The 15,770-nt window shown below is 42.7% G+C and overlaps 1 protein-coding gene across 11 annotated transcripts in view; it reads left to right on the forward strand.

The window, feature by feature from the left end:
* The first annotated feature begins 254 nt into the window (after window positions 1-254).
* pde9aa (phosphodiesterase 9aa) overlaps window positions 255-15,770 on the forward strand; it is a 304,953-nt gene continuing 289,437 nt past the window's right edge. For 3 of the 11 annotated variants that reach the window (XR_012098852.1, XR_012098853.1, XR_012098854.1), the window contains exon 1: window positions 258-485. Coding sequence is in view for 6 of the 11 variants with exons in the window: in XM_073044718.1 (XP_072900819.1) it covers window positions 417-485 (69 nt within the window). In the remaining 5 variants the exon portion in view is untranslated. Of the gene's footprint in view, window positions 486-510; window positions 642-15,770 lie in introns of those variants that run through there. The other 8 variants (XM_073044721.1, XM_073044716.1, XR_012098851.1 and 5 more) reach the window with 6 other exon arrangements.

Here is a 15,770-nt window from a genome sequence, read left to right on the forward strand (position 1 = left end):
AGTGTAAGATGTGCAACCAACATTTCACGTTTTGAATAGTCACCTTACTTTTGACTATCCTCTGCATGGTCTTCTGCTTAGCTCCAGGGCTGAAAGGACTGGGTCAGCTTAATCCTACTAATGATCTCTAATTTCCAAAGGGTTCTTTCAAACTGTGGTGATTATAGAATTTAAGACCAGATGCTTCTGTCTCTTCTGTATGTTGCTATGGAGATCCTGAGTGGCTAGAAACAAGAGCTGAACACCATACTAAACAATTGTGTGGGTGGATAGCTGTGTCTGAGAAAGGAGAAGGACAGAGAGCAGTTAAGTGTGTCAGTAGCAGAGCAAGCAGCGGAGTGTGAGGAGCTAAGATTAAATGCTAGTCTACAAAAGAGGCTGGCAGAACAGTTTAACACCAGCACCACTGCAGTGAAATGGGATCTGCATCGTCCGCCTACCAGCCCAGAGCCATCTTCTTGGACATCGAGGGACGCATACAAAAGGTAGAGACGCTGGTTACAGTGTACACTCAGTGCTGCAGGGATTAATCCTTGGGGATCATCATCAGAAGGAGATTGCTTCCTATTGTAGGACCAGAATGAGATGCAGGAGAGAATCAGACCTGTCGGACCATTGAGGCTGCTGTTTGAAGAAAATTGGTATGAAATAGTATCAGATTATTTAAAGGATGAGGATGACTGAAACATAAAGTTGCTTGTTGTAATCCAGCTTAATGGTTTAACTACATCTGGCATCAGCTCAAAGAAACCAGAGGTAGACAGGTTGATAAGGAAGGCATGCTGGCCTTCATCAGTCAGGAAACTATGTATAAGAGTTGGGAGGTAATGATCTGTTATACAAGATATTGGGAAGGCCACACTTGCAGTATTGTGTGCAGTTTGATCCCTCCATTATAGAAAAAATATTAAAAAGAAAAAAAGAATGCATAAAAGATTTTCAAGGATGTTGTCTGGACTTGGACCTCAATTTCAAGGAGAGGTGGAGAAACAAGGACTTTATTCCTTAGAATGTAAGAGATTGAACTAATGGACAAATATAAGCATGAAGGCATAGAGAATTGGAAAGCACATAGGGAGAGGGTGCTAAAAGCAAGAGGACATTGGTTAAGATCAGAAATGGAGATTTAAAAGGGACATCAGTTTAACAATGTTTAAAAGCCATCTGGATAAGTACATGGACTGGAGATTTTTAAAGAGATATGGCCCAATGTAAACAGATAGGACAAGCTTGTTATACAGCACAGTGAATATGAACAAGTTGTGCTGGAGGGCTTGTTCTCATGCTGAATGACTCTATGACCAATAAATAGCAGGCTTTCTCTCTCTCTCTCTCTCTCTCTCTCTCTCTCTCTCTCTCTCTCTCTCTCTCTCTCTCTCTATCTCTCTCTCTCTCCTGTCTATGTCTCTAGTACTTGGAGCTGAATTCAGTTTAGATGCCTGCATAAGTGGAAAGTGGCCAGTGAGTGAGTGGGCCAGTGAAGGAGTGGAGCTTTGAGGCTTTGACTTGAGAGGCTTCAACAAGAAGAGGCGGAGGACGAGCTTGCTCCCAGTTAGGCTTTACAATGCCTCCTGAGACGGTGATGTGCCTCTCATGTGAGATGTGACAGTCTTGGGGGAACTCCCCTCTCTCGCAGAGTCACATCTGCCAGAAGTGCTTGCGGCTGGGCAATCTGGAAGACCGTTTGAGGAATCTGGAGCAGCAGCTGGATGACCTTTGACTCATAAGGGAGAATGAGGCAGTCATAGTTGAGAGCTACAGGCAGGTAGTCACACCTAGGCTGCTAATAAGTATACCGACCTGGATACTGTTGGCAGGGACGACTGACCAGGGTGAGCCACGGTGGCAGGGCCTCAGGCACTGAGTCTGATCCTGCAGTGCAGAAGGATGGGACGGAGAAGAGGAGAGCTGTCGTCATTGGAGACTCTATAGTCAGGGGAGCAGACAGGAGATTTTGTGGACATGAAAAGGACACCACATGGTTTGTTGCCTCCCGGGTGCCAGGGTCCGGGATGTCTCTGACCAGGTGCATGACATCCTGGTACAAGAGACAAAGCAGCCAGAAGTCGTGATATATGTTGGGACCAACGACATAGGCAGGAAGAGGGATGAGGTCTTGAAGTGTGAGTTTCGGGAACTAGGCAGAAGGCTGAAGAACAGGACCTCAAGGGTGGCGTTCTCAGGATTGCTGCCAGTGCTACGTGATAGTGATGGTAAGAATTGGAGGAGATTGCAGTTGAATGCGTGGCTGAGGAGTTGGTGCAGGGGGCAGGGTTTTAGATTTTTGGATCATTGGGATCTCTTCTGGGGAAGGTGGGACCTGTACAGATTGGATGGGTTGCACTTGAACTCGAGGGGGAGCAATATCCTTACATGTAGGTTTGCTAGCATGGTTCAGGAGGGTTTAAACTAATTTGCAAGGGGGATGGGACCTGGAGCAATAGAGCAGTGGAAGAAGTGCGAGTATATGGAGCAATGCATATAGAGAGGCTTTGCGGAAAGAGAAGCAGAATAGAGGGTGTAAAGGTAGAAGGGCTAAAGTGCATGTACTTCAATGCAAGAAGCATCAGGAACAAAAGTGATGAACTGAGAGCTTGGATACATACATAGAATTATGATGTAGTGGTTATTACAGAGACTTGGCTGGCACCAGGGCAGGAATGGATTCTAAATATTCCTGGATTTCAGTGCTTTATAAGGGCTAGAGAGGGGGGAGAAAGGGGAGGAGGGGTGGCATTACTGGTCAGGGATACTATTACAGCTACAGAAAGGGTGAATAATGTAGCAGGATTCTCTTTTGAGTCAGTATGGATGGAAGTCAGTAACAGGAAGGGAGCAGAAACTACTGGGAGTATTCTATAGGTCCCCTGGTAGCAGCAGAGATACCGAAAAGCAGATTGGGAGGCAGATTTTGGAAAAGTGCAAAAATAACAGGGTTGTTATCGTGGGTGACTTTAACTTCCCTAATATTGATTGGCACCTGATTAGTTCCAATTGTTTAGATGGGGCAGAGTTTGTTAAGTGTGCCCAGGACAGATTCCTGTCACAGTATGTTGACAGGCCGACTAGGGGGAATGCCATACTAGATCTAGTATTAGGTAACGAACCAGGTCAGGTCACAGATCTGTCAGTGGGTGAGCATCTGGGGGACAGTGATCACCGCTCCCTGACCTTTAGCATTATCATGGAAAAGGATAGAATCAGAGAGGACAGGAGAATTTTTAATTGGGGAAGGGCAAATTATGAGGCTATAAGGCTAGAACCTGTGGGTGTGAATTGGGATGATATTTTTGCAGGGAAATATACTCCGGCCATGTGGTTGATGTTTGCAGAATGTTAGGGATAAATTTGTCATGGTGAGGAAGATAAAGAATGGTATATGAGTTTCTTGTAAAAAAAAATAGGGACCTTAAATAAATTTCCTAATATAAGCAAAAATCTTATTGCGTTTAACGGTGATTTAAGTCTTTCACGTTAAAACTGAGTAAATCAATAATATGGTCCATTTTTAATATTATTTAAAGGAAGGGTTAAAATGTAAGTTAAAACCAATCCAAAAACCTTTAGAAATAGTAACCAAGCAACAAGTTGGCTAAACAAAATTCGAAAACAGCTTCTGAGAGAAAAAAACCATACCCCCGCCCACCTCCCAAAGAAAGAAGACTGACCAATAGAAAGTCGGCATCTACAACTATGGACAACCCCCCAAAAAACCTGGCGATTGTTCCAATTAGTTTCAAGGTTATTTATTTTCAAGGTTAGACTAAACAATATCCAAAGAAGAAATTTAATTCTCATATATCAAAAATACAGTATTAAAAATACAAAAGGAAATTAGTTATGAAGGTTTACCAACAGTAAAAGATACAATTATTCATACAGAAAGACATTAAACATTTAATCTTATATCTTCATGAAAAAGCAGGCTAAGCAGTTAGCTTTCAAATTTAAAAAATCTTTATGCTTCAGCATTCAAACGAAACCATTCGAAGGATTCATCTTTAATGAGATTCTCAGTCAAGCTGGGTAGCCAAGGAATGGGTTAAAACCCTTGTTAAAAAATTCCAACAAAGCTTGTTTAAACTTAGCACATTTCTGCATAACCTCAAGCAAATAGTCTTTGAGAATCTTAATATTCCACCCTATAATGAATCATGCCCCTTCGACGGGATTTGTGAATTAATAGTTTCTCATTTAATCTTGTGCTTTCATGTAAGGACAAACTAAACAGCTAGCCTTCGGGATTTTAAAAATCTTTGTGCTTCAGCAGTCGAATGAAACCATTCGAAAGATCCATTTTTAAGTGTGATTCTAAGTCGAGCTGGGTAGCGAAGGGAGGGCTTGAAACCCTTGTTAAAAAATTCAGACATAACTTCTTTGAACTTAGCACATTCCTGCATAACCTCAGGTGAGTAATCTTCAACAATTCTAATCTTGCAACTATGATAGTCAGTCATGCCTCTTCGACAAGATTTGCGAACTAACAGTTCCTTTGTTTTAAATTCATGAAAAACAAATGATTACTGATCTTGGTCTATCTCTGTTAGGAGGTCTAAACACGGGAGACCTGTGAACTCGATCAATCATAGGGAAAGACGCCAAAATTTCTGGAAATAATTCTGGCAGAAAGTTTGCAAAGAATTCCATAGGATGGTCACCTTCAGTTAATTCTTCGAGACCCAGAACCCATCTGGTTGTTCTTTCTACTTCTATTTTCTATGTTGATAATCTTCTGTCTTAACTTTTCATTGGACTTCGATTGCTTTTCATAAAGCTTTTGCAATTTATCCACTTCCGTTTCCAGAAACGACAAAATTGCTTAATTATTTTTTATACATTTATCATGTTCATTAAGAGTTTGCTGAATAGAATCCAATTTACCATCTATTTGTTTAAATTCAGAGCTGAATTGTTGAAACTTCTCAGAGGCTTCTCATGTATGACTTTGCAGCAAATCCATAATAGAATCCAAAGAAGCAGGGGGATCATCCTTTTTAGTACCTCTGCCACCTCTTAATGTAGCCATAATGAAAAAATATCACACTTAAAAAAGAAGTTTCAAGACAGGTTGGAAATAGTAAGGTAATTAGAATTGGAGCAACAGCAGATTGCTGCTTCTCCATCAGCCACCACCAGGAAATCTGGTGTTAGCTTTCATTAGTTGAGGGATAGAATTTAAGAGTCACGAGGTAATGATGCAGCTCTATAAAATTCTGGTTAGGCCACACTTGGAGTACTGTGTCCAGTTCTGGTCACCTCACTATAGGAAAGATGTCAAAGCACTGGAAAGGGTACAGAGGAGATTTACCAGGATGCTGCCTGGTTTAGAAAGTATGTATTATGATCACAGATTAAGGGAACTAGGGCTTTACTCTTTGGAGAGAAGCAGGATGAGAGGAGACATGATAGAGGTATACAAGATATTAAGAGGAATAGATAGAGTGGACAGCTAGCGCCTCTTCCCCAAGGTACTGCTACTCAATACAAGAGGACATTGCTTTAAGGTGAGGGGTGGGAAGTTTAAGGGGGATATTAGAGGAAGGTTTTTCACTCAGAGAGTGGTTGGTGCGTAGAATGCACTGCCTGAGTCAGTGGTGGAGTCAGATACACTAGTGAAATTTAAGAGACTACTAGACAGGTATTTGGAGGAATTTAAGGTGGGGGTTATATGGGTGGGAGGGTTTAAGGGTCTGCACAACATTGTGGGCCAAAGGGCCTGTACTATTCTATGTTCTATGTTCTAAACTATCTGCCTGTTCTTTTGGCTGTCTAACAGTCTATAACACCATAAGATATAGGAACAGAATTAGGCCAATTGGCCCATCAAGCCTGCTCTGACGTTTCTTCATAGCTGATCAATTTTCCCTGTCAGTCCCAATCTCCTGCCTTCTCCCCATATTCCTTCATGCCCTGATCAATCAAGAATCTATTAACCTCTGCCTTAAATACTCATAAAGATGGCTTCCACAGCTGCCTGTGGCAGCAAGTTCCACAGATTCACCACTCTCTGGCAAAAGAAATTCCTTCTCATCTCCATTCTATGAAGATAGAACTGTGGATGTAGTGTATGTGAATTTCAGTAAGGCATTTCAAGTCAAGTCAAGTCAAGTCACTTTTATTGTCATTTCGACCATAACTGCTGGTACAGTACATAGTAAAAATGAGACAACGTTTTTCAGGACCATGGTGTTACATGACACAGTACAAAAACTAGACTGAACTACGTGAAAAAAACAACACAGAGAAAGCTACACTAGACTACAGACCTACACAGGACTGTGTAAAGTGCACAAAAACAGTGCAGGCATTACAATAAATAATAAACAGGACAATAAGACAAGGTGTCAGTCTAGGCTCTGGGTATTGAGGAGTCTGATAGCTTGGGGGAAGAAACTTCTACATAGTCTGGTTGTGAGAGCCCAAATGCTTCGGAGCATTTTCCTAGATGGCAGGAGGGAGAAGAGATTGTATGAGGGGTGCATGGGGTCCTTCATAATGCTGTTTCCTTTGCGGATGCAGCGTGTAGTGTAAATGTCCATAATGGCGGGAAGAGAGACCCCAATAATCTTCTCAGCTGACCTCACTATCCGCTGCAGGGTCTTGCGATCTGAGATGGTGCAATTTCCGAACCAGGCAGTGATGCTGCTGCTCAGGATGCTCTCAATACAACCCCTCATATGAGGCTCATTCAGAAAGTAATGAGGCATGGGTTCCAAGGAGACCTTTGTGAATCCAGAATTGGCTTGCTCACAGATGATAAAATGTGGTTGTGGATGGTTCATATTCTTCATGGAGGTCAGTGACCAGTGGTGTTCTGCAGGAATCTGTTCTGGGACCCCCCCCCCCCCCCACCTTTGTGATATTTATAAATGACCTGAAAGAGGAAGTAGAAGGGTGGGTTAGTAAGTTTGCTGATGACACAAAGGTTGGGCTGTTGTGGATGGTGTGGAGGGCTGTCAGAGGTTACAGCGGGACATTGATAGGATGCAATACTGGGCTGAGAAGTGGCAGATGGAGTTCAACCCGGATAAATGTGAAGTGATTAATTTTGGTAGGTCAAGTTTGAAGGCAGAATATAATATTAATGGTAAGACACTTGGCAATGTGGAGGATCAGCAAGATCCTGTGCTCTGTGTCCATAGGACACGCAAAGCTGTTGTTTAAGAAAGCGTATTGTGTGTTGGCATTCATCAGCCATGAGATTGAGTTCAAGAGCCGTGAGGTAATGTTACAGCTATATAAAACCTTGGTCAGATCCCACTTAGAGCACTGTGTTCATTTCTGGTCACCTCACTACAGGAAGTATGTGGATGCTACAGAGAGAGTGCAGAGAAATTTACAGGGATGTTGCCTGGATTGGGGAGCATGCCTTATAAGAATAGGTTATCTGAACTCGGCCTTTTCTCCTTGGAGTGACGAAGGATGAGATGTGACCTGATCGAGGTGTAAAAGATGATGAGAGGCATTGATCATGTGGATAACCAGAGGCTTTTCCCCAGGTCTGAAATGGCTAGCATGAGAGGGCACAGCTTTAAGGTGCTTGGAAGAAGGAACAGAGGAGATGTCAGGGGTAAGTTTTTTACACAGAGAGTGGTGGGTGCACGGAATGGGCTGCCAGCAACAGTGGTGGAAGCAGATGCAATAGGGTCTTTTGAGAGACTCTTAGATAGGTACATGGAGCTTAGAAAAATAGAGGGTTATACACACATCCTTGTAGAGGGTGTTTAAGGGCCAACTGCACAGAGTACAGGACTTGTACTGTATATTCCAGTCAGAAGATATCGAGAGAGGTGATGAACTTAGTCAGGAAGAAAAAGGAAAAATATGTAAAGCTTAGGAAGCTAGAACCAAATGAGATTACTGGTGCCTTGATCAATATCTTTGTGTCCTCTCTCACTACAGGTGAGGTCCCAGAGGACTGTCGAGCAGATAGTGCTGTTCCATTATTCATGAAAGGAATCAGGGATAATCCTGGAAACTAAAGACTGGTGAACCTCATGCCTTATGAGAATAGGTTGAGTGAACTCAGCCTTTTCTCCTTGGAGCGACAGAGGATGAGAGGTGACCTGATAGAGCTGTATAAGATGATGAGAGGCATTGATCCTGTGGATAGTCAGAAGCTTTTTCCCCAGGGCAGAAATAGTTGCCACAAGAGGACACAGGTTTAAGGTGCAGGGGCGTAGGTACATAGGAGATGTCAGGGGTAAGTATTTTACTCAGAGAGTGGTGAGTGCTTGGAATGAGCTGCTGGCAATGGTGGTGGAGGCGGATACGATAGGGTCTTTTAAGAGACTTTTGGATAGGTACATGAAGCTTAGAAAAATAGAGGACTATAGGTAAGCCTTGCAAAATTTCTAAGGTAGGGATGCGTTTGGCACAACTTTTTGGGCGAAAAGGCCTGTATTGTGCTGTAGGTTTTCTGTGTTTCTATGCCTGAGGTAGGGACGTTACTGGAGGAAATTCATAGGGTTGGGATTCATGAGCATTTGGAAACCTATGGCCTAATTATGGACACCTGTCATGGCTTTGTACATGTTAAGTTGTGTCTTACTAACTTGATTGAGTTTACAAATAGATGATGGGTGTAACATGAATATAAGGAAGCACAAGCCAATGATTGGGTACAAATGCAGACAGACCAAAGAGCTAAATTGTACCACAGAGGCAAAACTCAGAAGGGCAAAGAATGCAGGACTGAAGGAGCTGTATTTAAATGCATTAAGCATTCAGAATAAGGTGGATGAACTCATGGTGCAATTAGAAATTGGTTGGTATGATGTTGTGGGCATCACTGAGTTGCGGCTGGAAAAAGGCCATAGTTGGGAGCTTAACATCAAAGGATATACTTTGAATTGAAAGGAGAAGCAGAAAGGCATCGGCAGTGATGTGGCTCTGTTGGTAAGAGATGCAATTACATCTTTAGAAAGAGGTGACACAGGGTCAGAGAATGTTGAATATTTGTGAGTGCTGTTAAGAAACTGCCAGGTTAAAATAACGCATGATGGGAATCATATATAGGCCTCCAAATAACCATATAACCATATAACAATTACAGCACGGAAACAGGCCATCTCGGCCCTTCTAGTCCGTGCCAACGCTTACACTCACCTAGTCCCACTGACCCACACTCAGCCCATAACCCTCCATTCCTTTCCTGTCCATATGCCTATCCAATTTTACTTTAAATGACAATACTGAACCTGCCTCTACCACTTTTACTGGAAGCTCGTTCCACACAGCTACCATTCTCTGAGTAAAGAAATTCCCCCTCGTGCTACCCTTAAACTTTTGCCCCCTAACTCTCAAATCATGTTCTCTTGTTTGACTCTACCCTACTCTCAATGGAAAAAGCTTATCCATGTCAACTCTATCTATCCCCCTCATAATTTTAAATACCTCTATCAAGTCCCCCCTCAACCTTCTACGCTCCAAAGAATAAAGACCTAACTTGTTCAACCTTTCCCTGTAACTTAAGTGCTGAAACCCAGGTAACATTCTAGTAAATCTTCTCTGTACTCTCTCTATTTTGTTGATATCTTTTCTATAATTCGGTGACCAGAACTGTACACAATACTCCAAATTCGGCCTTACCAATGCCTTGTACAATTTTAACAATACATCCCAACTTCTATACTCAATGCTCTGATTTATAAAGGCCAACATACCAAAATCTTTCTTCACCACCCTATCCACATGAGATTCCACCCTCAGGGAACTATGCACCATTATTCCTAGATCACTCTGTTCTACTGCATTCTTCAATGCCCTACCATTTACCATGTATGTCTTATTTGGATTATTCCTACAAAAATGTAGCACCTCACACTTATCAGCATTAAACTCCATCTGCCATTGTTCAGCCCACTCTTCTAACTGGCCTAAATCTCTCTGCAAACTTTGAAAACCTACTTCATTATCCACAATGCCACCTACCTTAGTATCATCTGCATACTTACCAATCCAATGTAACACCCCATCATCCAGATCATTAATGTACATGACAAACAACATTGGACCCAGTAAAGATCCCTGAGGCATGCCACTAGTCACAGGCCTCCAACCTGATGAACAGTTATCCACCACTACTCTCTGGCATCTCCCATCCAGCCACTGTTGAATCCATTTTACTGCTTCGATATTAATACCTAACGATTGAACCTTCCTAACTAGCCTTCCATGCGGAACTTTGTCAAAGGCCTTACTGAAGTCCATATAGATAACATCGACTGCGTTACCCTCGTCAATTTTCCTCGTAACCTCTTCAAAAAATTCAATAAGATTTGTCAAACATGACCTTCCACGCACAAATCCATGTTGACTATTCCTAATCAGACCCTGTCTATCCAGATAATTATATATACCATCTCTAAGAATACTTTCCATTAATTTACCCACTACTGACGTCAAACTGACAGGCCTATAATTGCTAAGTTTACTCTTAGAACCCTTTTTAAACATTGCAACCACATGAGCAATATGCCAATCCTCCGGCACCATCCCCGTTTCTAATGACATTTGAAATATTTCTGTCAGAGCCCCTGCTATTTCTACACCAACCTCCCTCAAGATCCTTGGGAATATCCTGTCAGGACCTGGAGATTTATCCACTTTTATATTCCTTAAAAGCACCAGTACTTCTTCTTCTTTAATTGTCATAGTTTCCATAACTTCCCTACTTGTTTCCCTTACCTTACACAATTCAATATCCTTCTCCTTAGTGAATACCAAAGAAAAGAAATTGTTCAAAATCTCCCCCATCTCTTTCGGCTCCACACATAGCTGTCCACTCTGATTATTTAAGGGACCAATTTTATCCCTCACTATCCTTTTGCTATTAATATAACTGTAGAAACCCTTCAGATTTATTTTCACCTTACTTGCCAAAGCAACCTCATATCTTCTTTTAACTTTTCTAATTTCTTTCTTAAGATTCTTCTTACATTCTTTATATTCCTCGAGCACCTCATTTACTCCATGCTGCCTATATTTATTGTAGATATCTCTCTTTTTCCTAACCAAGTTTCCAATATTCCTTGAAAACCATGGCTCTCTCAAACTTTTAACCTTTCCTTTCAACCTAACAGGAACATAAAGATTCTGTACCCTCAAAATTTCACCTTTAAGTGACATCCATTTCTCTATTACATCCTTCCCATAAAACAAATTGTCCCAATCCACTGCTTCTAAATCCTTTTGCATCTCCTCAAAGTTAGCCTTTCTCCAATCAAAAATCTCAACCCTGGGTCCAGTCCTATCCTTCTCCATAATTATATTGAAACTAATGGCATTGTGATCACTGGACCTGAAGTGCTCCCCAACACATACCTCTGTCACCTGACCTATTTCATTCCCTAACAGAAAATCCAACACTGCCCCTTCTCTAGTTGGTACCTCTATGTATTGCTGCAAAAAACTATCCTGCACACATTTTGCAAACTCCAAACCATCCATCCCTTTTACAGTATGGGCTTCCCAGTCTATGCGTGGAAAATCAAAATCTCCCACAATCACAACCCTGTGCTTATTACAAATATCTGCTATCTCTTTTCAAATTTGCTCCTCCAAGTCTTGATCCCCATTAGGTGGTCTATAACACACCCCTATAAGTGTTACTACATCTTTCCCATTCCTCAATTCCACCCAAATAGTCTCCCTAGACGAGCCGTCTAATCTATCCTGCCAGAGCACCACTGTAATATTTTCTCTGACAAGCAACACATCACCTCCCTCTCTTGTCCATCCGATTCTATCATACCTGAAGCAACAAAATCCAGGAATATTTAGTTGCCAATCACACCCCTCCTGCAACCATGTTTCACTAATAGCTACAACATCATATTTCCAGGTATCAATCCATGCTCTAAGCTCATCCACCTTTCTTACAATGCTCCTAGCATTAAAATAATTGCATTTAAGAAATTCTCCAGCTCTTCCTCTCTGTTTATCTCTAACAGTACAAAGAACTTTACTGTCTTCTTTTTCTTCCTTCTCCCATACATCTGTTCCTACACTCTAGTTCCCCTCCCCCCTTGTATCTAGTTTAAATAGTAGCCAAGATGCGGGGTTGAGGTTGCAAAGGGAGCTGGAAAGGGCATGTAATAAGGGTAATAACACAATTGTAATGGGGGACTTCAATATGCAAGAGTATTGAATTGAATTGACTTTATTTCTTACATCCTTCACATACATGAGGAGTAAAAATCTTTACATTACGTCTCTGTCTAAATGTGCAATGTGCAATCAGAGTAATTTATAACAATTTATAATAAATAGATGCTGAAGATGTTCTATAGGTCAGTTGTGGAGAGCGCCCTCTTCTTTGTGGTGGCGTGTTGGGGAGGCAGCATTAAGAAGAGGGACGCCTCACGTCTTAATAAGCTGGTAAGGAAGGCGGGCTCTGTCGTAGGCACAGAACTGGAGAGTATGACATCGGTAGCAGAGCGAAGGGCGCTGAGTAGGCTACGGTCAATCATGGAAAACCCTGAACATCCTCTGCATAGCACCATCCAGAGACAGAGAAGCAGCTTCAGTGGCAGGTTGCTATCGATGCAATGCTCCTCAGACAGGATGAAGAGATCAGTACTCCCCAATGCCATTTGGCTTTACAATTCAACCGCCAGGGGAAAGATATGTTAAGTGCCGGGGTTAGGACTGAGCTTAAGTTACCATTCAATGTATTTTAGTAAACTATTTAAGAACTTTTTAAAAGCTATTTATTAATGCTTTTTGAGAGGGTGATTTTAGATGCATATCATATTTATACTGAGCTAAGTCTTGTATGTAATTAGTTTTGCTACAATAAGTGTATGGGACATTGGAAAACATTTTGAATTTCCCCATGGGGATGAATAAAGTATCTATCTATCAATCTATCTAGAACAGTCTATGTAACAGAGAAATACACTCAAATCAGCGTGAGTTCGTCAGTCTGATGGCCTGGTGGAAGAAGCTGTCCCAGAGCCTGTTGGTCCTGGCTTTTATGCTGCTGTACCGTTTTCCGAATGGTAGCAGCTAGAATAGATTGTGGTTGGGGTGACTCAGGTCCCCAATGATCCTTTGAGCCCCTTGTTCACACCTCTCTTTGTAAATGTCCTGAATCATGGGAACAATAGATGCGCTGGTCTGTCCACATCACTCTCTGCAGAATCCTATAATTAAGGGAGGTACAGTTCCCATACCAGGTAGTGATGCAGCCAGTCAGGATGCTCTCAATTGTGCCCCTGTAGAAAGTCCTTAGGATTTGGAGACCCATACCAAACTTCCTCAACCATCTGAGATGAAAGAGGTGCTGTTGTGCCCTTTTCACCACACAGCTGGTGTGTACAGGCCACGTGAGGTCCTCAGTGATGTGAATGCTGAGGAACTTAAAGCTGTGTACCTTCTCAACCCCAGATCCATTGATGTCAAGAGGGATTAGCCTGTCTCCATCCCTCCTGTAATCCACAACCAGCTCCTTTGTTTTTGCAACATTGGGGGTGCGTTGTTTTCTTAACACCACTGTGTCAGAGAGATGACTTCTCCCCTGTAGGCTACCTTGTTATTGTTTGAGATTAGGCCTATCAATGTAGGGTCGGTGGCAAATTTAATTAGAAGATTAGAGCTGTGGGTAGCGATACCATCATGGGTATACAGGGAGTAAAGGAGGGGACTTAGTACACAGCCCTGAGGGGCTCCTGTGTTGAGAGTCAAAGGGGTGAAGGATTGGGAAAATCAGATTGGTGTTAAATAGCAAGAGAGGAAATTTGTTGAATGCTTACAAAATGACTTTTTAGAGCAGCTAAAAAGGGTAAGACTATCTTAGATTTGGTGGAGTGTAATAACTCAGATCTTATTAGGGAGCTTAATGTAAAGGAAACTTCAGGAGAAATTGATCATAAAAAGATTGAATTCATACTGCAATTTCAGAGTAAGAAGCATAAGTCACATAAGACCATATGACCATACGACATAGGGCCAGAATTAGGCCATTTGAACATAGAACATAAAACATAGAATAGTACAGCACAGTACAGGCCCTTCAGCCCACAATGTTGTGATGACCCTTAAATCCTGCCTCCCATATATCCCCCCAACTTAAATTCCTCCATATACCTGTCTAATAGTCTCTTAAATTTCACTAGTATATCTGCCTCCACCACAGACTCAGGCAGTACATCCCACACACCAACCACTCTCTGAGTAAAAAACCTTCCTCTAATATCCCCCTTGAACTTCCCACCCCTTACCTTAAACCCATGTCCTCTTGTATTAAGCAGTGGTGCCCTGGAGAAGAGACACTGGCTGTCCACTCTATCTATTCCTCTTAATAGCTTGTATACCTCTATCATGTTTCCTCTCATCCTCCTTCTCTCCAAAGAGTAAAGCCCTAGCTCCCTTAATCTGTGATCATAATGCATACTCTCTAAACCAGGCAGCATCCTGGTAAATCTCCTCTGTACCTTTCCAATGCTTCACATCCTTCCTATTGTGAGGCGACCAGAACTAAACACAGTACTCCAAGTGTGGCCTAAGTGAGGTCATTTCTTCAGCAGTTTGAACAGGACACAACTGTGCAAGCGTGTGAAGGTCGGACTGTGAGACAGCAGGAGAGTATAAAAAGCGAACAGATTGAGAGGGGGAAGGTAATTTCTTTGGCAGCTTGAACGGGGCATGACTGCGCAAGCGTGTGAAAGTCAGCCTGTGAGAACAGCGGGAGAGTTAAAAAAGCAAGCAGATCAATGGAGCGAGCATCATAGGAGCAGGCAACGGAGTAGTGGGAGACAGAGTAGGAAGGCTTTGGCTCGAGAGGCTTCGGCGAGTAGAGGCTGAGGACGAGCTTGCTCCCAGTGAGGTAAGGCTGGGTAAGTTCCTTTAATTAATTTAATTAACTTAGAAGTAGGTAATGGAGGCAGCAGTTATGGCAGTTGAGTGCTCCGTTTGCAGTATGTGGGAAGTCAGGGTGAGTACAATTGTCCCTGATGACTACACCTGTAAAAGGTGCATCCAGCTGCAGCTCCTGACAAACTGAGTTAGGGAACTGGAGCTGGAGCTGGATGAGCTTCGGATCATTTCTGAGGCAGAGGCAGAAATAGATAGGAGTTTCAGGGAGATAGTCACCCCTAGGAGTCAGGAGAGAGGTAGTTGGGTGACTGTCAGGAGAGGGAAGGGGAATAGACAGGAAGAGCAGAGCATCCCTGTGGCCTTTCCCATCAATAATAAGTATACCATTTTGGATACTGTTAGTGGGTTGACCTACCAGGGACAAGTTGTAGTGATCACGTCTCTGGCACTGAGACTGGACCCTCAGCCCAGAAGGGAAGGAGGGAAAAGGGGAGAATAGTAGTTATAGGGAATTCGACAGTTAGGGAGACAGATAAGAGGTTCTGTGGGAGAGATTGAGTATCCCGGATGGTCTGTTGTCTCCCTGGTGCCAGGGTCCGCGATATCTCGGATCGAGTTCTAGATATTCTCAGGAGGGTGAGCAGCCAGATGTTGTGGTCCATGTAGGGACCAATGACGTGGATAGGAAGAAGGAGGAGGTCCTGCAAAGAGAGTTTAGGGAGTTAGGTGCAAAGTTGAAGGACAGGACCTCCAGGGTTGCAATCTCAGGATTGCTACCCGTGCCACAAGCTAGTGAGGCTAGAAATTGGAAGATAATGCAGCTAAATACATGGCTAAGGAGTTGGTGCAGGAGGGAGGGCTTCATGTTCCTAGACAATTGGGCTTTGTTCCAGGGAAGGTGGGAATTGTTCCGATGGGACGGGTTGCACCTGAACTGGAGGGGGACTAAC

The sequence above is a fragment of the Hemitrygon akajei genome, chromosome 5, assembly GCF_048418815.1.
Source record: "Hemitrygon akajei chromosome 5, sHemAka1.3, whole genome shotgun sequence".
Lineage (NCBI taxonomy): Eukaryota > Metazoa > Chordata > Chondrichthyes > Myliobatiformes > Dasyatidae > Hemitrygon > Hemitrygon akajei.